At 29.4% G+C, this 24,373-nt stretch overlaps 1 protein-coding gene across 1 annotated transcript in view; it reads right to left on the bottom strand.

The window, feature by feature from the left end:
• Positions 1 to 24,373, bottom strand: part of LOC135957295 (protein obstructor-E-like) — a 318,903-nt gene that overhangs the window by 36,970 nt on the left and 257,560 nt on the right. The window contains exons 3-4 of the mRNA XM_065508016.1: positions 21,255 to 21,443; positions 14,458 to 14,711 (exon numbers count right to left, since the gene is read on the bottom strand). Of these exons, the coding sequence (XP_065364088.1) occupies positions 14,458 to 14,711; positions 21,255 to 21,443 (443 nt within the window). The remainder of the gene's footprint in view (positions 1 to 14,457; positions 14,712 to 21,254; positions 21,444 to 24,373) is intronic.

Here is a 24,373-nt window from a genome sequence, read left to right as displayed (position 1 = left end):
TATGCGCTCTTATCGTCACTTCATTTTTGCTACCGTTCAGGTTTATTCCACGTGGTGTTGTGCTTTTTCTGCAGACTGAGTATTTTATTTTGAATTATGCTGCTAAGTAACAAATAGAAAACAACTCTTAAGGAAGAGGAAAGTGGCACTAATAACAAATTGTGTAATATATCACCTGGTAGATTTCTGTTCCAGTATTTTTTAGTGTTTAGAGTTTTATATCATTAATTTAGTTTTACAATTGAGGAACATAAGGACATTTTATCACCTCCTCATTAATTGTTCCACTGTATAAAATACTCTATTAAAAATATTTTAAAATCTCCTCCTTCAAAGTCACTTAGTTTATTATACCCTACAAAACCATGGCTGGGGAGAATCATTCTATCTTTTTTAATCGATATCTCATTTTATTCCTATTACACCGTCCGACAAATAGAGAAAAAATTCGTTAGACACGAACCGGATAATATACGTCAGAAACTATAAATTTATTGGAGAAAAACTGTGTTTTCAGTTTTTCATTTCGTGATCCTGTGACCTTTTTTAAGGACTTAAAATTTCCAAAGAAGTAGATTTTTCAAAAAATATTTAAAAATTCTCCTGCTATCTCAACAATGACAAATTGTATGTCAAAAGAATAAGAAGAGTTGTAAAATATTTTGTATTATCTTTATTTTATCCTGTAAGGATCAGAAGTTGGCAAAAATGTCCTTTAAATGTTTATCCTTTAATATCCTCTAAGATTGCCAATAAATTCCTTTTAAAAAAATAATGCGTTAAAGAACCAAATATTCTATACTAAGGGCCTGGCTCACTATATGCGAATGAACATTTTCTTTCTTATTTTATATTGAAAACAATAACAAAAATCAAATTTATTTGTTGTTTTCAATATAAAATAAGAAAGAAAATGTTCATTCGCATTTAGTGAGCCAAGCCCTAAATGTCAAAATTTCATACTTTATATATATAAAGGTAAAATTAAAATGTAAAAAAAAAAATTATTAGTATACAAAAAAGTTTTATTAAGAAAAGTGCATGTTTATAAACTACACCACCATAGTGGGGGAGGTATAATGGGTAAGGGCTGCTGTTTCCAACTTTCAAAAATATTGTGCCAACACCCACCTTGAAGTATACCAATCTGTTCAGGATCACTTTCTGAGTCGACTAAGCGATGTCCGTCCGTCTGTCCGTCCATCCATGTAAACCTTGTAATCAAACTACAGGTCGCAGGTTTAAAGATAATTCGACAAAATTTTGCACACACCTTTATATTGCCCCAAGGACAAAGGCTAATTATAAACATATTCAAACCAAATCCAGCACAATTAAGTTTTATGTAAGTCGAACTCTCACGACCAAATTTCGTGACGATCGGTCAACAATATTCCATAGTTCCCATATAACCAACATTCTTGAAAATGACATGAATATACATAAATCTCTGAACTATGTCAGTATCTAAACAAAATTCAACACAAATATGTTTCATATATTCGCAATTCATCCCACCATTTTGTGACGATTGGTCCATAATTAGTCATAGCTCCCATATAAGGCCCACTACCGAAAATGTGTGTCTTCAAATAAGATTCAACACAAATAAGTTTCATATCAAAAGAAAACTCTTTATAATCATATACCCGGTGTAGGGTATCATAAGGTCGGGCTTGCCCGACTATACCATTTTACTTGTTTATTAAAAATTCTTCTTCGTTGCTTTTCACAACGGATTTTGTTATATTTTTTTCGAATGAAATATTAAAATAAAATATAAAAAATCAAATAATTCAAATTTAAAATATTTTTTAACACATAAGAAGTTAAGATAGAAGATGAAATTTTGGCATGTGGTATTCAATATTTGGATCTTTAACTCACTATTTTTTGAAAAAAAAATTATTGGAAATCTAAAAGGATATTCAAGGATAAAAATTTGAGAGAACATTTTTGACATTTTTTGATCCTTACAGGATAAGGATTTCGATTTTTCATGATTTTTTTTAAAACAAAAAAAAATGCTATTTCTATGTAAAAAACATATTTTTTGCTTAAATTTTTTATTATAACTCCGAAACTAATGAGCGGATTGAAACACGCTATACACATATGTAAAAACTTGTACATAGCATGGGGAAAATATTTTCAACATTCAATCAATCTAAAGAAGTACATGAACTACTCAATTTTAAGTATATCAAACAAAAAACTAAAATTTGTGAAAATGAGCGAATTCACTTAATTGTGTATAAATTCGAAAGGAATACATCGATTTTTATGACCGATATCTCATTTTATTCCTATTACATGTAGCTTTCAGATAAAGTGATAAATCTGAACAATTTCTGCCGTTTTCCATTTTTCATAATTTGTTTAAAAAAATATATTTTTTGCTTCAATTAGTTATTATAACTCCAAAACTACTGAGCAAATTGAAACGCACTATATTTGTGAAAATTTGCACATAGCATGGGGAAAGTTTTTTTAAAATTAAATTAATCCAAACAATAACATTAACTACTCAATTTTACGTATATCAAACAAAAAACTAAAATTTTGTGAAAATGAGCGAATTCACTTAATTGTGAATAAATTCAAAAAAAATCCATCGATTTTTATAGTCGATATCCAATTTTATTTCTATTTTTTTATTTCTAATTTTATCTTTGCGATAAAGTAATAAATCTTAACAATTTCAGACGTTTTAGATTTTTTATGATTTTTTTAAAACAAAAAAATTAGCTATTTTCACTTGGAAAATATATTTTTTGCTTCAATTTGTTATTATAACTCCGAAACTACTGAGCCGATTAAAACACACTATATATGAAAAAATTTATACATAGCATGGGCTAAATGCTTTGCAAATTCAATCAATCGAAAGAAGAACATTAACTACTCAATTTCATGTATATCAAACAAAAAAACTAAATTTTTTTGAAAATGAGCTTATTCACTAATTTTGATCGATATCTCATTTAATTCCTATTACACGTAGCTTTAATATAAAGTAATAAATCTGAATAATTTCTGACGTTTTCGATTTCTCAGGATTTTTTTAAAAAAAAAATGTTTTTTCACGTAAAAAATATATTTTTTGCTTCAACTTGTTATTATAACTCCGAAACTACTGATCCAATAGAAATGCAATATATTAAGGAATTAAATGTTATGTAAATCTCAACTTTTCTAAGTTTATTTTAATAACGTCGGACTAACCCTTAACTATCATTAATTATGTGAAGAAACGTTTAAAAAAATTGAAATTTTACTTAGAAATTAAAAAAAGGATAATATTTGTGGTTTAAAAAGCCTTTAAATTTTTTTCGATTTTGTTGCATTGTTTAATTTACCATATCTTCCATACAAAACTCCACTTCCTACAATCCCTTTAACAATTATTGAAATTTTACTAAAACAATGATTTGCTAATATACTCAGTGTAGGGTATTATATAAACAGACTTGACCGACTATACTTTCTTACTTGTTTTTATTTTTTAGCTTTTTACTTTTATTTCCTTTAAGTTAAGAAAAACTACATAAAACAGGATCTTTATAGAAAAATAATGATTTATACAACTTTGTGTTATCAATCCTTTCTGCCATCACTTTTTGTTGCACATTTTCGTAGCTGAGTATCTGTAAGCGTTTGTCTTTTATCATTTGCATTTGAAACTTTAGCAAAAATAACGTTTTTGCTTTCTCAAAAATGTAAAAGACTACATACAAGTTTTTTAATGATGCTGTTACGTTTAGTTTGCAAAACAAATTTAGTTTTTCCATTTATGAAAAAGGTGATTAAAAGTTGAAAATTTCTTGTTATACAGATTTTTCACAATGCGCAAAAGTTTTTCTACTAGTTTGCAAAAGTATTGAGAAACAGGCAAATGCGTAATATTCAGGCATTAATTTGTGTTATTTGCAAAAAGTTATTAACTTCACGTTAAGACTTTTTATTTAGATTTAGCTGTAAAAATATTTTTAATTAAAAGGATTTTATAAAGTAATAACATTACTAAACAAAATATTAAATAAAAATGTCTGCATTTTCTTTTTTGGAACAAGATGAGCAACTCTTGCCCAGTGAAGTGCCATGTGATCTTAATACTCTTATCTCCAATGATAATATTCTCAAGGCTCAACTACTCTGTATACACTCAGAGAAAAAATACTGTTCGGCATGGTTACGGCAAATATACTGTGTTCGTTGTGACAATATATTGTTGTCGTGTGAGGACCTAAATACTGGGAATTTAGTAAAAAGCCAAATAAAGAAACTATTACTCGTTTTTATTGGGCAGATGATGAATCACATCCATCAAAGTGGTTTAGATTACATCCGCCAATATTTGGGATTCTTTTATTTCAGATATCGAAGGACGTACAGTCAGAGGCAGGTGGTGAGATCAACACTGGCTGCAAAAGTCAACAACAGATGCTGTCAGCAGAGAGAATTCAGCACAGAGAATGTTGGCAGTGGAGTAAAGAGCAGTAATCAATAGAGGAGAGTCAAAAGATAGAATCACTTGAGATGATATTCAGCCGCATTTAAGAGGACACAAGATAAAGAAGGAAGAAGCCAAGAACACATCAAATACCATTCAGCATCACAAACAGAGTACTACACACACTGATCAACTAAATACAAAGAATTGATGAGGATCAAACAACTGAGATCATTTTAAAAACACCGCTATTCCGTCGAAATTTATCATCAGCAATGATCATAATTTATATCTGAACGGCTACGTAAACAGGCCCTTCCTACCGAGAAACCTTGGCTTCTCAACAATTCCATACAACATGGAATTAATGAATGGACACGCACTTGACACAACAAGTTTATCTGAAAGGGAGATCGATTTGGCGGAGGTGTCTACATTTAGGAATATGGAATCAGATAATCTTTTAGAATACCAAATAAATTTTGTATTATACAAACTGAAATATCGGTTATTAATAGGGCGGCTAACTGGCTCAGAGGGCGGACAAAATATCTTCTTGGCGTATAAATCTTACAGCTAAGAAATGCAGTGGCGGTGATAGCCAAACACTAAAATATCAAATATATTTGAAGAACGGGCATATTTTTGAATCTAATTCAGATTTTGAATCTAATTCAGATATTCAGACTTGAATTTTTTTTTGTAAGACCAAAAATTAATTAAAAAAATAATTCGGAATAAATGTGTATCGAATTATTCCTAAAATTTGCAATCCTATTAATATGTTGATACAAATTTTAGTTTTAGAAATTCAATAAATATGTAATATGTAGGGGGCGGATTTATATGCAAATGCATGTATTTTCTCGAACGTCCAAATACAATGTAGACTAATTATCTATCCGAATCGCACATTTTGATGCAAAATGGCATCGATTTGTTAGTGCATATTTTTGCATATTTTATTGATAATGCATATTTTGTTATATTTTACTTCAAAATGCATATTTATAGGCATATTATGCCAATTTTTAATAAAAATATAATTTTTTGTCGTTAATGGGCAATACATTGTTTCGAACAAAAATTTGTTGTCGAATTTGTTATAGAAATAGCAGTAAATGTTATCGACTAACTTCTTTCGACATCGAGAAACTGGCATTAAGTTCTTCATTTCTCTATCAGTAATTGAAAATTATCATTTCAAAACATTATTCTTCAAAAAAGTTTAGTTTTTTTAAGTATCAAAAATTCATTAAATGTATCGAAAAACATTCATATTTGATTTCATTACAAATTCGATTTATTATAGATTTCGTTATCGAAAGATTTTGTAACTTCACATACACAGTTACCGCTCCTGACAGTCTTTTCCAAGCAGTTCTACGAGACTGTCGTAAACAAGTGATTTTGAATAACTTAGAGACAAATGCACTACACAATTAACGTTTAACCTTCGCTTTACCAATACCCACCCGGGTGACCACTTCGTTTTTATTGGTTTAATATTTTTTTAATTTTGTTTCGATTTAAATGAAATTTATACTCACTGAACAAATTTTAGAGTTCTATAGAATATAATAGAAATATTTTAAACTTTTTATAAGGTTTTTTTAATTTTTAAAAATTTTGTTCGTCGCATATACTATGTATAGAAGTGCAGGACCACCCGGGTGGGTATTGGTAAACCATGTACATAAGAAAACCTTTGGTAAAGCGAAGGTTAAAGTCCCTACTCTCTGCATTACAAATAGCACGTCAAATGACCCAAAATATATAAACTGGAGTCAGCCAAGTGATCAGATATTATTAACATTTTCCGTCTATAAGGGATACATTTACTAATTGCTTAATTGCTGGGTTATTACGAGATAAAAATTAAAGTTGGATGCTACTTACATCACGATCAAAATATTGATGATTTTAAAAGGAAAGTCACAATATAGAAGCTATAAAGATTATGGCTTTAAACAAGTATTCATACCAATATATTACAATTAATATATCCATCGTTTTTTCAGTAGAAAAATTATTTTAAAAATAGTTTTAGAACTTTAATTGTTTAATTCCTGGTATAATTTAAAGATTTCTAACTGCTGGCAACAGTGTTATGCATTTTTGGACATTTCGAAATCCATACTTAATTATTTTATGTTTCTGCATAAAAATATAAATGCATATTTTTTAAATTTTTAGGTCATATTTTGATTTTGTTGAAGCATATTTTAGGCCCATATTTTCCAATAATAAATGCATGAAAATCCGCCCCCTAGTAATATGTAATAAAATCTTTACTTATTAACAAAACTCAATGAAATTTTGAACGTTTTTTAAACTTGTCATACTAAATAACAGAGTGTACAAAAACTTGTCAAAAGATCAAAGGGAATCCCGCAATTCCTAAAAATTGGAGCGAAAATCCAAATATTGTATTTTTTAAATTTTGCCTATAGGGTCCATATTTGGGTCTGGGAACATACTTTGGAAATAAATAGGGAATACATCAAGGTTTCCAACAAGGCGTATTAACAAGGTGAGTGCGTCCCGGCAACAAATACAACAATGCAAAAACAACAGGTAATTTGTTTTTGTTAAAATGTACGGCAAATGTCAAAATCAAGGCGAATTAAAATATTACTATGTTATTTACAATAACAAATGTAAACATAAACAAAGTTTGACATATAGTGTACATAAAACCACAGCGAATTAAGAAACAGCTGATTTTATGCACTCACCTTGTTAATACGCCTTGGTTTCCAAGGCAGCTATCCGTTTTCTGATCCATGTGGCTTAAATTTGACATTTTGATAAAAAAAAAATATGTCAAATTCCGAAGGGCCTAGGGGAGACATATTCGAAAAATATAAAATTTTTTTATATCAAAATGTTCTTCGTAAAGATGCCTTAGAGAAAAACATAAAATTATGAACATTATATGTTCTTAAATAAAGTTTTTTTTAAATAAAAAAGATTTAAGTCCCCTTTTCCCCAAAAAAAACAAAAATCTACTATTTTTTGCATTTTTAAATTGAAAATCGTATATTTTTGGATCCATAACTGATATTGCCTAGAAATCTTTTGTATGTTATTGATAATTTAATTGGCTAACTAATGGGGTATTCATTCCACTAATGATCGTTCGATTAATCGAATAATTTCTTACGAATAATTATTTGAACAATTTAAAGATGGACATTTTCGAATAACGAATAATTCGAACAATTTTATGTAGAATAATCGAATAAACGAACAAATGTTCATATATATTTAAATTTATTAAATTGCTTAAAATTTTTCATAATTTCAAATTTAAATAAGTAATAATGACTCACAAAAATTGTATTGTTTCTGAAATTCGACAAATAACTAAAGACAAAGGGACTTTCGATCACTGTAGATGAGTGTTCCGATAGCTCATTCTATAAATATAAAAATATTACTGCAAGAAGTTACTATTCTAAAAACAAATCTTTCAAAATTTTTAACTTAGGACTTGAACCAATAAAAATAAAAGGTAAGGAATATAATATTTGTTATTTAGCTGGCAAAATATTAGAAGAATCGCAATTAATAATCAAAACATATTCACTCATATTAAAGTGGAGTTGAATTAGATGGAGAATGTAATTTTGAAACGGTCGTCGAAAGTGATATTGAGGATGACATTTATAATGATTACAATGAAATAGATGAAGGCCATGATCTTAAAATATATGTACATATATAAGTGATGTTATTAACCGCGTACGTAAGTGTTGCAAAATATTTAATAAATTGAATGATAAACACAAATATTGCAAACTAACGTTTTGTTGCAAGAAAAGCATGGAGTTCGTCTTATGCATGATTTTGAACATCGTTCAACATCTTTGTATAACATGGTAATGAACATTTTGCATATTTGTAAATTCGTCAATCATGCACTGCCTGACTTCAAATTAGCCACGTTCACCACTTTATTAAGCAAAGATTTGACAACGTTGATAGAGCTTGATGTATAATACAATTCGTTATAAATAATTTAGAAATAGTGAATAATTAATTTACTAAAGAATTAGTTACTCAATTTAAAATCCGAATTAATGAACGACATAAAAAAGTTCTTAATACGTTTACATTGTATTTGAATTCAGGATCATGTCCAACTATCTAAAAATTTTTAAATCATAGCTTCAAAACGGAAACTAAAGGGTTTGCTAGTGGAGTTTTGTAGATTGTTCGGGAGTTAATCTGATCAGAATATTTCTATTGAAAATTTAATGATGGACTTTGTTTTTTAACATTATCAATACTTGAATTGTTAACTTTAACGTTATTTTTTTGTTATTCTTTAACAATAAAATATTAAAAAACCGACATCAAAACTTCATTCTTTACTTTTTTAAAAAAATTTTAATTATTCGAATAATTCGATTAATTTTAAACGTGTCATCGAATTATTCGAACAAGTTAAAATCTCTTATTCGAATTATTCGTTTTATTCGAACAAGAGAAAAATCGAATAATTCGAATACCCTACTAACTAATGACAAAAATTTAGTCCATTCGGTCCAAAAGCACGCAATATATTTTTAAAAAACCAGACCAAAATATGGCAAAATTTTTAAATTTCAATATTCAAATGCCTATAACTCGAAAATCATAAGAGATAAATAGCACATGCTAGAGCGCTTTCCAAAAATATAAAAATCTTTGAATTCGGAAATGTTACATGTCGAAAGTACCCTACTTTGAGCCTTCATAGCGCCGCCCTTGAGCATTTGAAGGGCCCATTTTAATATCTTAAACTCGAATACTCCTTAGATATGCCCACGCATATCCAATGGGACCAGCCTTTTAGAAATGCCAGATTTATTTTCAAAAAATTTTGATTTTGCCCCACTTTGGACACCGAGAATACACGAATCATCCACTCAATACAAGATCTACCGATTTAATTGCTCAGGAATTCTTTTATTGTGGTTTTAAATATTAACCAGTCTCTGCGAATGAGGTGACAACTCTCAAAGGGAGTTAGAGATCTTATTATCCGAAGTTCACATCAGAATGACAGAAAATTCTATAGAGTTAAATAAATAGAGAAAATGATCAGGTGAGTACTTTTTGGCTATTAGAATTTTTAAATGTGTAAAAAACTATAAATTAACAACAAAAACTTAGAGCCAATGCTAATATTAAAAAATTATTTAAACATTTTCCTTATTATAACACTTAATTTCAATAAAATACTTAAATACATTTCATTAATATCAACAATTTTATAGTAAAACTAAAAAAGCATGTTTAACATACTTTCATCACATCATTAAATGCTAAATAGTAGTAAATTGATATAGCACATTTACAACCCTAAAACAAAGTAGAAAAATCAAACTAAAAACGCCCCTATGAAACACGACAATAGCCATGCAAACAAACAAAGATAAATAACTCTTTATTTCCGACTTAATTTCCTTAAAGTTGGCCACAAAATTTTTTTTCATTTTTTTCAATTTACTGTTTTAAACCGAAAGTACTAAAAGAAACCTCGACTAACAAATTGGGCGGACAGACAGACAGATATTCATATGTACAAACCTATAAATTTGTTAAACAAAATAGCAACAATAATAGCAAAAACACCCATCATCATTAAACAATAAAACAAGAACATTTGAAAAACATACAACACAACAACAATTAATCACAAAACAATTTTAGGAATATGTAAATTTTTGCCTTTATTATATTTAAATACTTTTCTAAGCAGACATTAAAGGGAAATGCCCACAACCTGTTAGCCCCTTCTTTAATTTTTATATTTTTTTGTGTTACTGAAAGCAGACATTACAGCGTTCTACCCAAATTTCAGACATTTTGGGGTGTAAGTAAGGGAGGTACGTTTAAATATTTCTATAGAAACAAATATTAATAGTCCGAGGTATAAAAATGAAATTTAACCAGAACAGAACAGAAAAACATAAATCAAACACTTAACAAAAAACAAATATGCAAAAATATCTGTCGGCGTGTATGGCAGTGGGTGAGACTGTATAATGAACAAAAGAAATTCAGCAGGGTAACAGAATATTAGGTTTACAAGAAGGATAATTTGTAAGCACATGTTCATAAATAATCGATCCACTAATAGAGCAATCATTTTTGAGAAATTCCCAGATAAAAAAAATATATAAAGAACTTAAAATTACTAAAAGCTTTTTTATATATTATTCTCCCCTGGAAAACTTATTTAATTCAAAATTACCTTATAAAAGCAAAAGCTCTTCTCTAGAAACAAAACAATTTTAAAATAAAAATTTCCTACAAGCTTTCACAAAAACAACTTTTTTATAAAAGCCCTTAACATTTTAATAAAAGAGTATTTTCAAAACATAAACAATATTTTTCATAAAAATGCATTTTACAATATTTTAACGAAAACACTTATCTGCTTTGCAAAAAAAGTTATAATATATTTTTACAAAAACGATTTTCATGAATAAACATGAAAGTTTAACAAAAAGCTTCTTAATAATAACTATTTCATAATACATTTTTAAATAAATCCGTTTCAATATAAGTTACTTCATACATATATAACTTTTTAATATCAGCCTATCTATAAAATGCTCATCAATACAATATTTTCAAAAAAGCTTTTTAATATAAGCATTTCAATAAAATACTTTTTCAATAAAACTAAAAAAGGATTTACGGCTTTTTCATACAAAATCTTTTCGTAAAAAGCTTTTACATAAAAAAGCATTTTAATAAAGGGAGGTAACAAAATTTTTCCAAAAGGCATCGGACCTTTATTGTCATGAACAATTTTATGTTGCTCAAAAATCGTGGATCACGGTCTGGACTGTAGAGCGGATGAGACAAAACTTCCCGTCCACTTCATTCGAAATACTTTTTAACAGATATTGCAACATGTGGCCGAGAGTTTTCATGATGGAATATTACGGTTTCATGTCTGGCCGCATATTCTGGGCATTTTTCGGAAAATTCTCGCTTCAAACATTCGATACAGAATCCCTGTGATAATCTGGTCCGATTTTAGCACCCCATATTCCCACATAATACAAGCTTTACCTTAGCAGAATGTATATCGCACAATGTAAAAGTTTTGGTGTCAATTCAACTGGTTATCGGGGCTTCATATATGATCTCTTACGCTTCGAGTTATCGCCATGGATCCATTTTTCCTCGCAAATAATGATTTCCTACAAAAATGATTTTCTTTCAAGGTATCTCGGCTTCAATTCGTATAGTACCCAATTTTCTTGCTTTTGGATGAATCCTACTGCTCGCAAACATTTTAAAATTGCTGCTTGAGTAGCTCCCAATGATTTTACAAGCTCTTGTTCAGTTTGAAAACATGGGGTAATGCCACCAATTCTTGGTCTTCAAACATTTTTGGCTGGCATGTGCAATACTTGTCTTCTGTGTCAAAATCACTACTTCTTAACCGAACAAATCATCTCTCCCATGTTGAAACCGATGGATGACAATTACCATATGCACAAAACTCTTTGTTGTTTTCACTATAATGTTCAATAACTAAGTGAGAATAAATGAAAGATATGTACGCTTCAAAATGACATATAAGCAGAGACCGAAAATCGCGGGTTCACTTTCATTTCAATGGTAAATTCTCAGTCGCAGCCATTTAAAAATAATTTTTTGTGATATATCACTGAGAGAGTGATTTATTCGAGAACATTTTAGGTTTGGGGTTGAGAGAAGCAGAAAAGAAGCAAACACAAATAATCTGGATGAGTGATTTATAATTTATTTTTTTCGTAAAGGTCAGCTTGTGACTTTTATTTGCGAACATGAAAAATAAATCGCAAAAATGCAAATCAACGCTTAAATATATAAAATTTATCATAAGATTAATAACAATTTAAAAAAAATTATTATTTCTGTTACTCAGACTTCATTACTTCATACTTATCATATTATTTCAATGATTTGTTAAAAATTACTAATAATATGTTATTGTAGAGAAAGTAACAGATATTAAGAATAAGAACAAATGAATTGTTTATCTCACACCAAACCATTAAAAAACAACAAAAACGAAAAAAGGTCATACCAAACCATTTAAATAAAAATCATTTTATAACTGTAATTTTCTGTGATTTATTTTTATCACAAAAATTTAAATCACAATTTGGTTTTTTGGTATATGAACGAGTTATTTTCGATCTCTGCATATAAGTTATTAAAAATCTATTGTAAATCCCGCATTTTTCTACGATTCATTATCATTATTATGAGATCATAAACGCGAAATTCTGGCTTACAGTTCTAAAGTTATTAACAGTTTCTCTTTATGTATTTTGCACACATTTATTACAAAATATGAAAACCCAAACTAAAGCGAAATTCGAAATTCTGGAGAACATAAAATTTTTTATGGCCATGAACACCACGTTTACCTAATATTAACGGAAATAGAAGAGTAGATGTTTAAAAATTAATTTTTTTTTGAAGAAAATTATTAATTTTAATCTAAAATCGATTCTACAAAAACAAAATCAAATTCTCTAGAAAACAAAACAGTTTTTCACAAAAAAATTTCTCATAACTTTCCCAAAAAGCTTGGTCAGAAAAGCACTTAAAATTTTTAATTAAAATAATTTTTCACAAAAAATATCATAAAAATATATTTCGCAATTTGTTTAAGAAAAGTTTACCTACGTCAAAAATTTGTTCACAGAAAGCCTTTCATCTATATTTTATAGTCTATTTCATAATTTTTTTTTAAAAAAGCTTTTCATTAATAACTGTTTCATAAAACGCTTTTCAATTAAAGCCATTATAATATAAACTCTTTTATAAAAAATGTTTATATTGAAACATTTTTTAATATAATATTCTTCATAAAAGCTTTTAAATATTTTTTTATGAAAAACCTTTTTATTAATAACTAGATCATAACCAATTTATTATTAACTAGTTAATAAAACGCTATTCAATACAAGCTTATTCATAAAAATTATTTCAATTATGTATTTCAAAATAAAACTATTCAATAAAAAAGGCTTTTCAATAAAATACTTGTCCAAGGTCTATTCATGAAAGTTCTCTCTTTATAAAAAAGTTTGTAATAATAGCTTTTTAATCAAAGAACTTTTATTCAATATAAGTTATTCCATCAAAAGTTTTCAATATAAACATTTTCATAAAACAGCTTTCTAATATAATATTTTTCATTAAAAGCTTTTCAATATAAGAATAATCAAAACACTTTCAATACAAAATGTTTAATAAAAAGATGATCAATACAAGATTTTTCATTAAAAGCTTTTCAATATAAAATTTTTAATAAAAAGTTTTTCAATATAATATTCTTCATAAAAATATATATATAAGCTTATTCATTAAAACATGTTAAATATAATTTTTTTTATAAAAAGATCATCAGTATTAGCTCCTTCATAAAAGTATCTTCAGTATAAGCTTCTTCATGAAAATCTTTTCAATCTAATATTTAACATTCAAAACCTTTTCACAAAAAAGACTTTTCAGCTTAAACTCTTCTTTGCTGCACAATCGCAACAACACAGTTTTTTTTTAACTGCACAGAGAAAACAGATTCGTGATAGCAACCGAATTTGTTACCAATCGAATGATTCTATTGCACACATAGAATTTTTCAGTTCAGTTTTTTTCCAAACTTTAGTTGTCCCTTCCAAAATATTGTAGCCACAACTGTAAAATTCGGTCACTAAGACAGAATCATTCGATTTTCAACAAATTCGGTTGCTATCACGAATCTGTTTTCTCTGTGTGTTTTATAAACACTTTGTTACACTGTAACAGACTACACTATCTAGTATTTACATACAAATTTATCGCAATAAATACTACGCTTCTTGCTGGCTGTCTTTTCTCATTTGCCATAGTTATTAAATGCACAAATATTGTAGCGTTACATTAAGTAAAACTACTCCTTGCTCTCATTCATATTTTCAGATACACAGTATAGTAAAACTAATAGCAGCACTTACCTTACGTTCCTGTTCATCTTTCGCTAAATGACCACCGCTGACATTGTTATTTTCACCATCGCCATCTAGAGGAGTCGGTGTTGTTGGTATATCGCATTCTTCTGTTGGTGGCACAACGCAACGCAATGAATGCCTATCGAAGACAAGCATGGCTGGGCAACGTTGCAAACGTGGATAACCACCCTGACACTGCCAATAACGATTGCATGATTTACCCAAAGGAACATTACCATTAGCATCCTCATTGCAAAGAGCTGCACCATGGTAAAGATGATGATGATGATGACGGCGATGACATGGTTACACCGTTATGTGTTTGTTTGTTTGTTGATGTTAATGGCATTTTATTCATGGCCGGTTGAATAAAACAAACACAGTCGCCAGGAATTGCACAAAACAAAATAAAAGATAGAAAGAGAGAGAGAGAATGAGTGAGATAAAAAAAAATACAAGAAATTGAAAAATGTGTTTATATAAAATTTACATAAATCATGGAAATATTTTAAGGTATGAGGAGTCATTCACATTATTTAAGTACAAAAGCACATAACGTTACTGATTGTTGGTACAAATTGTCGACTGTTGTACAAAAAAAATATCTCAAGAATTTTCGCATTTTTTTCGTTTTTTCTTTTTCTTTTTGTTTATGTTTTTATTAACAAACTAACAAACATGACGTATGATTAATATTTAATGTAAACTTTCAATGATCATTCGCAGCGTAGTACTGCGTTAGCTTTAAATGGCTGATAGGAATTTAAATTAAAATAAATGTAAGGGGTTGTAAAATAACAGGAACGATTTGCTGAACTATTATTAAAACAAATATGTTCTTAATTCATTTAGTTTATTATTATTTTTGTAAGGTTTAGAGTAGGGAAGTAGGTTTAACGATTTTTTTTAATTTTATTATTGAAAGTATTCAATTTGTTAGCTAGAATTTAGAAAACAAAAGGCCTAAATCCTAAAACCCTAAAGAAAAACCTATTAAATTGTTAAAATTAACTATTTATTTTAAACTAAGGAAATAGGATATGAGATGGAGCAAAGATGTAGTACAGTTTGGGACATCGTCTAGAAAAACGTCTGATGTACTAGCAAATCGATGACATTGGTATGAGTTCTCTTTGAAAAACGTGTTTTACCTAAAATATCAGAACCAACTTCTGTAAATTTAGATGAAAACATTCCATTGTAGAATAAATATAATTCTGAAATTCAAAAAATATGACGAAGGTGATCAAACGTATCAATAGAGAAGGCTAACTAACTGTCCAGTACAAAAGAAAGGTAGTTAAACACGGTGACGTGAAAGCATTGATATAGTGATACTTTTCATGAAACGCTGTTGGTACAATACACGAAATTAAAGGCATTATGGACCCAAAAATTTAAGTGGAAATATTGGATAGAGTTATGCTTCCAAATGCAGAGTAGAATAAGCAACGACCCGAAACACACGAGAAAATTGTCAAATGAGTGGTTTCGGGTCAACATGATGGAGGTTGTGTCAAGGCCTGTTCAGTCACCAGGCTTGAACCCCATAGAGCATTTATGGGGAGATGTTAAAAAATATGTTGCGGAACGAAAACCAAATTGTGGTCTGTAGAGCAAGATGAGTGGAATCAAGTTCCCCTAAAGCAATGTCAGGATTTAATCAACTCTATGCCTCTCAAATGTACTGCAGATCAATCTACCTAATGCTTTTCGTATTTAAAGTTTCAGATAATATTCATAAGCTTTTTTAAATTTTTTAATAGTAAATACTAAAGGTATATATACTGAGTATTAACACTTTTCAAATTTAAAATATTATTGAAATCAGTCGGTATTTCAAAAAATCGTTTCGAAAAAACATTTATTGTTTACACGATAGTATTACAAATATTTTATTTCTTTGTTGATTGATATTTTTCTGAAAATTTTGTTTTTATTTTATATTTTCTTGACATTTTTATTTGCCTTATTTGTTTTTATAAATACATACCCGATACATATGAAAATAAAAAGTTTTTGAATTGTTTTAAACAAATTTTCAATACCGACCGTAAATCAAAAAAATCATTTGTATTTTTTGAAAATCTAATACAAATTTTGTTTAGACGATGAAATTGTATTATGATACTTGAGTTTTTGACAAATATTAATACTCAGTATTCCCGTCTATAAATACCTTAATCAATACTGAAATATTCCTATTATTTGAAACAACAATTTTTAAGATATTTGCCCAATTCACAATTGATGTCGTAGTATTGTAGCATTGTATGTCATATTTTCAAACAAATTTTTCGAAACAAAAACAAAACATTAATAAAAAAATTACGACATACAACGATACGACGCTACGACACCAATTGTGAATTGGGCAATTGTTTTTTAACTTCCCTTTACTTACTTATTGAATTTATTTAATTAACTAGCTGATCCGACGGACGTTGTCTTGTCCATATTAAAAAAATACTTGTGTTCGATTTGTGAATTTGTGAGAAGCGGTTTGAAATGGGTAAATATAGTTAAAAAGAAAAAAATTTTCGAATTATAATTTTTATTCATGTAGGTTTGGGTTATGTTTGATTTACATTCGATTGTACAATGAATCTTAAGGTCATATTATAAAATTTACATAGAAGCGTTACTGAGAGACAAAGAATCTAAGTGTGTTGTCAAAAACCTAAGTCTTGCAACAACAGAACACATGTAATATATATTTTGAGTTTTTATATTAGTAATCGAATTTTGGTCTGAAATATGAGTGACCACAGATCGAACTCTTTTTCTTGATTAAATGCGTATTGGCCAAGTTAATAACGCATGTAGATATTGTGAGTTTTTATATAAAAAATCGATTTTTGGTCAGAAATATTAGTGACACAGATCGAGCTCCTTTTCTTGATTAAAAGCTTATAGGCAAAGTAATTAGCGAATTTAGATATTTGGAGTTTTTATATAAAAAATCGATTTTTTTGTCAGAAATATAAGTGATCACAGATCGAGCTCCTTTTCTTGATTAAACGCTAATTGGCCAAGTTGTTAGCGAATTTAGATATTTTGAGTTTTTATATAAAAAAAAGAATTTTGGACATAAATATGAGTGATCACAGATCGAAGTCCTTTTCTTGATTAAACGCCATTTATGGCGTCCATTGACATAATGTCCATGGACATTATGTCACTCCAAAAGATGACATTATGTCCATTGACATTATGTCATTTTGGTAGTGTCATAATGCTCATGTGTAAAATGTCGTTAAGTCCATGGACATAATGACACTTTTGGAGTGACATAATGTCTAGGATATTTAAAAAATAATTTATGTATTTATGTTTTAATTTAACTTCTATCGAATTTACCGTTGTAAATTTAAAGTAGTAATAAGACGATAGCTGCGATTTTAATTATCTATTATCTGAATTTTGTGGAGTTCAGACGTCACAAATTTAAAGTTTAAAAAAGTAAAAGTGTTAAAGCGTTAAAATGGGTAATGTAAAATATAAATATGAATTTAGGAATAAATTTGACAAAAAAAGAGAGTTCAATAATAAATTTAAGAACTTTCACATCAAAAAAATACTTTTTAATAAATTGTTTACAAGAAGCGCTTTATTTAGCGAAGCCGCCTGCCGCGTTCTTTGGAGAAGAAAGTCCGTAAGAGCGGCCGTAGGCCGCCACGCAGAAAAACTTTATTTAAAAAGACAAGTTTTTTGCACTCAGTACTATGGCGAGCAACTATTCGGTATCGCAGAAAAAGGTATTTCTTCTTGGTGGCGTGCGGCCGCTTTTAGGGGCTTTCTCCTCCATGTAACGCGGCAGGCGGTTTCGCTATATGAAGTTTTCTAATATATTAAAATATAAACTGTTACTAGGATCAAACATTTTATAAAAATTAGTTTTTCTGAACAAAATTTGGACATTATGACACTTTCAAAAGTGTCATAAAATCCATGGACATTATGACACTACCGAAATGACATAATGTCCATGGACATAATGTCACTTGAACACTGTGACATGCCACCAATTTAGATATTTTGAGTTTTTATATAAAAAATCGATTTTTGGCCAGGATCGAGCTCAGTTTCTTGATTAAACGATTATTGGCCAAGTTATTACCGAATTTAGATATTTTGAGTTTTTATATAAAATATCGATTATTGGCCACAAATATGAATGATCACAGATGGAGCACTTTTTCTTGATTAAATGCTTATTGGCCAAGTTATTAGCGAATTTAAATATTTTGAGTTTTTATATAAAAAATCGATTTTTTGTTCAGAAATATGAGTGATCACAGATCGCGGTCCTTTTCTTTATTAAACGCTTATTGGCCAAGTTATTATCAAATTTAGATATTGTGGGTTTTTATATAAAAAATCGATTATTGTTCAGGAATATCAGTGATCACAGATCGAGCTCCTTTTTTTGATTAAACGCTTATTGGCCGAGTTATTAGGGAATTTAGATATTTTGAGTTTTTATATAAAAAAGTATGGATTTTCAAGGTTAATGCCGAAAACATGCAATGAATGCCCTTGAGATTTGTTAATTGTCGTTGCTATTGTCAGCTGTAACGGAAACTGCAAGCGTTTAAAATCGAATGGCATGTCAATCAGAGCCATTGGCATCAGTGGTATCAAAACGGCTTGTCCTTTGTACTTTCCATTAAGTATAGTTGCTTTGATCAGGATTTTTACCGCAAGTCGGGTGCCATTACAAGGACGTGGTTCTTTTATGTTTCATAACATTATGGTTACCGATCAAACATTCAGTCGGATTATTCCAGCGAGTTTAGAAACTAGATTGGATAGTTGATGACATCATCTTGGGAAGTAACGGAATCCACCGATTTGTTCATCATCAATTTCAATTTGAATCTTAAAATTCAATTCGTCGACATCAATGTTTTCTGCAGCCGATATAGCACGTTAGCTCAACCAATCGTGGTTATTGTAATTTTGTGCAATGTTTGAAAACACCTTTCGGATGAGTTCGGATTTTTATTTGGTGAACTTTGCAAACGCAAATAGAAACACTCATCGTTTCTTGGATGAACCTAATGGACCTGGAACTTGATTTCCTTGTATGCGCCGTTGAAATTTCTTTGACGATTGATTCCATTTTGGAGTTTATCAGCGTTCGGGCAAATTTATGATTCCGGTACATTTCAAAAAATCTGGTGAGTCTTCTCAGTAAAGTACACTCTTTGACCATTTTTCAGATGTGTGGCTAAATGAACAACAATTGGATATCTTTCATGAATGGCAAATTGCTTTGTTGCTACTAACAATTTGAAATTGAGTGACTTCATCGTTAGAATTTTCCACACTAACTCCAATCACAGCCATGTCACTGCCTTTGGTCACATATTTGCAGATGTATTTAAAAAACTTTGTAAAAACTTTTGCGGACTATTGCGAACATTAGAAAAAAAATTAGCCAAATCGGTCCAGACGTCCTGCGATTTTAGATATATCGAAAAAAGTGGGCGTAAAAGAGGGCGTGGTCAATTTTTACTTCAGTAAAATCATAAATTGGATAACTACGAACATTTAAACTAAAAAATTAGCCAAATCGGTGTAGCCATTTTCCGATTTTAGATTATTTGAAAAAAGTGGGCGTGGTCAAAACCTAAGTAGGACTGTGACCAACATTTAAAAAAAATTCTAAATCGGTTCGGCCGTTCATAACTGATGTAATTATCAACGAACGACATTTGATTTTTATTTATATAGATGAATTGTTTAAATAATTTAGGATTAAATTAACATTACATTACACAAAAAAATGGAATAAATCATGTTTTTTTTTGTTAAAAACTAATCTCTGATTTTTTAGTATATATATTCTTATATTTTTACTTAGATCGGTGTTGTTCTATTTATATTCTCATTTATTTTTAAGGTATCGCCACAAATAATTTCTCTTAAACATCAGCGTGTACCTTATGGTATAAATTTAATATTAATCATACGCTACCATGTGCACATTTTTAATGTGAAGAAAATGTTGCATAATTTTAGGGCGAGCTCAAGTAATATGTATTAAGTTCGAACGTATACTTAATATTTAATAGATAATATTGTATTTTTCATACGTATCGAAAATACACAAAATTACACGACCAAATACTAATTATAAATTTTGTGTCATCTAAAATGCATATTTTTATGAATTTTAATTTCAATTCCAACAAAATGTTTTCAAAAACAGATGGGTATTACTGATCTGAATATTAATTTTTTTATAGACTTTTTTCGACTGACTTCGTTTGACATCGATAAACTGCCAACTTGAACTGTATGTCAGAAATTTAGGCAAGATTGTAACCATTTGGAATATGTGAAATTTCATGCATAACCCTATTCTACGATTAAAACAAAAATCTAAAAAAAAATTCCATTTTTATTTAATTTAAATCTTCAATCAATTTTAGAGCAATCATTTTATGTAAAATGTTTGTAAAGTGTTCACCATGTACTTAAAAAGCAAACACTTGTTTAGATTCTCTACTCTACTTAAATCCAAATTTAATACTAAATATGCAGTTATTTGACCTTTACAAAATAATCTACTTATTAGACTATAATTATCTTAACAAAAACTCTATAAGTTAAATGCCATTCAATTAACATTACAAACTGTTAAAATATCACCAATGATCACCAATTTATCTCATTTACACAATTAAAACAATTAAATAAATCAAATCAAACAAATCAAAGTAATTTTAAACAACATACTCAACAAAAAAACACATTAGACGAAACCAAAGAAGAAATATAAGTGTAATACTTACGATGTTTCTGACAACCATCGACATTTTCAGGCCAATCACAGCTGTGGGCATTCTCATTGTATAGCAAACCACCAATGCATAACTGTTCAGTCGCTGTACCGTTCCAACAAGTCCAATAACGTGTGCATGATGTTTCATGACCAAATATGCCATACAACCAGTCGCAATGTTCTGTGGAAAGTGGACCATCTGTTGAAGAAAAAAAAATGCAAAAATTAAAAAAACTGCAAATAGCAAAGAAGTAAAAAAAACTCATCATGAATCCAAACAGAACTTTTTGAATTAATAAAAACCACTGCTACAATTTTAAACTATGCATATTAGGATGGCGCTTATTTTGCAGCTTTTAGATTTTCGATGTTAACAAGGTTTAAATCGTTCTCTCATCGTCATCTCAAATGCGGAAAATTTGAGCAAAATCGAACAACGATTAGAGGTTGCACATTTTATTTTATGTTTAGGGTTTTGAACTTGTAATGTTTTCCAAAATATTTAAAATAATAAATGTTGAAATTAGATACAGCTAAAAACAGCTTTTGTATTAAATTTACCCATATTGTTGGAACCACAATAATTATCGCCTAATCGCAATTTGTGCTGCGCTTTCGAAGGTTATAGAGAGCATGTTAAACTATCACCTTGTCAATTATTTAGAATCGAATAGATATCTGATTAACAGACAATATGGCTACCGCAGTAGCAGTTTAACTGGGGACCTCATGGCTTTTCTTTCACAGCAGTGGTGTCAAGCAAAACACCGCTTGGAATAGAGTAAGTTAGTCGCACTCGACCTTTTTTAAAGTAGTTAACAAGGAGTGGCATGATGAACTAGTTTCGAAATTGATCTCGATAGGTGTCGGGGCAGATTTTTCTCGGTAAATTTCACGTTTCCTTCGTAGACGTACTATAATAGTAATAATAGATGGGATTTGTTCCGAGACTTTTATATTGGGCTCTTTGCATTTTTAATTTCCATCACTTCAAATCCAATTTATTCTTTAGTGGATGACAGTGATATTTATCACTCATATTCAGTTGACCATAGACCAACTCTTTCTGAGATTAAACTCTCAAGAATGAATATGAATGACTCGATAAATTGTGACCTTACAACACATAAAACAGAGTTAATTTCAACGCACTCAACGTATTCCAGTTTAACTTATTAAAATGGGCCCTAAAAATGATCCAAATTTTATAAATTTTCTTAATGTGACTGAGTCAGAACCGATGTCTTGTGTTGAATAAAATATTAATAAAATTTATATAAATTTTTTAGTACGAAGAAGTGCAATATTTTTGATGGAAGGAGTTTTTAAGTGGCATATTTTTGAATCTAATTGAAACGTTGACTTGAAATTTTTTGTAAGACCAAAAATTAAGTTATCTAAACAAAAAAAATATAACTCGGAATAAATGTGGATCAAATTTTGATATAAATTTTAGTTTCAGAATCTCAATAAATATGTGATATGTAATAAAATCTTTATTTATTAACAAAACTCAATGAAATTTTCAACGTTTTTTAAAATTGTCATTCTAAATAACAAACTTAAAAAAAACTTGTAAAAAAGTCAAAGGTCAATTCCTTAAAAATTGGACCAAAAATATCAAATCCCAATTCTGCCCATGGGGTCGACATTTCCTTCTGGGCTGGGAAAATTCTTTGTGGATAAATAGGGAACACACCAAGGTTTCTAAAACTGCTTCCCGTGATTTTAGAACATGTAGCCCAAATGTGATATTTTGATAAAAACTAGGTCACATTCCCAAGGGCGTAGGTGCGACAAACTCGAAAAATAAGACATGTTAAGATACCTTACAGAAAAATATAAAATTGTTATATGTTCTTAAAGAAAGTTTATTTTTAATAAAAAAAAGAGTTAAGTCACCTATTTTTTGAATACTTAAATTGAAAATCGTTTATTTTTGGATCCATACTTCATATTGCTCTGGAATCTTTTGTATGTTATTAATAATTTAGTTGTCTAACCAACAAAGGAATTACGAGTCCATTCGGTCCAAAAGTGAGATCTATTTTTTAAAAAAAGCGGACCAAGGTATGGCAACATTTAAAAATTACAATTTGGAAATGCCTAGAACTCAGAAATTATTAGAGAAAAACAGCATACGCAAGATCTCGCGGAGCGCTTTCCAAAAATATAAAAAGCTTTGAAATCGGATAGGAAACAAAAAATTTCACGTGCTTAAAAATTTTACATGTCGAAGGTACCCTACTTTGAGCCACCATAGTGCCAGCCCTGGATCATTTGTAGGACCCATTTTAATAATTTAAACTCGAGTACTCCTTGGCTACGCCCATGTCAAATTGTATCCCGAGCGGATGAGCCGTATAGAAATGCCAGATTTATTTCCAAAAAATGTTGATTCTGCCCCACTGTGATATGGGTAACATAACTGTTAGAGTTCCAAATAACCTTTTGATTCTAGGTACGAGAATGCAGTGTGAAGCCCCTTGTCATATATTTAATGTTAGGAAGGAAACTTTTAGTTTCTTGAGACATTGGCGGATATATTACTCCCCTTCCGACCTACTTCGTATACATACTAACTTCATTCCTGTGAAAAATGAAATATAATTCCAACATATGGGCCGGAGCTGCAAGTTCTAGTCTAAAGCTATTGGACCGGGCAGTGGATCTTATAGGGGATAAAACCAGGTTTATTGATTATGTATACCATTTTACAGTTATTATCACGGGTATTGTTCAGCAGGCATAAGTAGTCTACGCTGAACCTACTAGCCAACAGCGCACAGTGGTATAAAAAAAGATGGAAATAAATCTGTAACTTCTAAACCCTTAGACCGATTTAAATGAAAATTTGACATGAGCAAAGAAGAAGTGCTGTCGAGTTTATGTTTTGAATTTTGACCACATGGGTCTACTAGGTGTGCGGCCAAAGTAATACACCTCGGGTATGTTAAATTTTTAAAACAACAATATTTCTTCGTCTGGGTTCCGATTTCAAAAACCTATTTTTTTTTTATTGGACTAACATCGTATATGTCAAACAAAAAATTAATTGCTTAAAAATCGTGACTGACTCCAAAGTTATATTCATTTGAATTTAAAAATTTAAAAATGGCGATTATTTTA

This window comes from Calliphora vicina, chromosome 4, assembly GCF_958450345.1.
Source record: "Calliphora vicina chromosome 4, idCalVici1.1, whole genome shotgun sequence".
Lineage (NCBI taxonomy): Eukaryota > Metazoa > Arthropoda > Insecta > Diptera > Calliphoridae > Calliphora > Calliphora vicina.
Note: the sequence above shows the minus strand (reverse complement) of the source record. Positions and strands in the feature narration are given on the sequence as shown.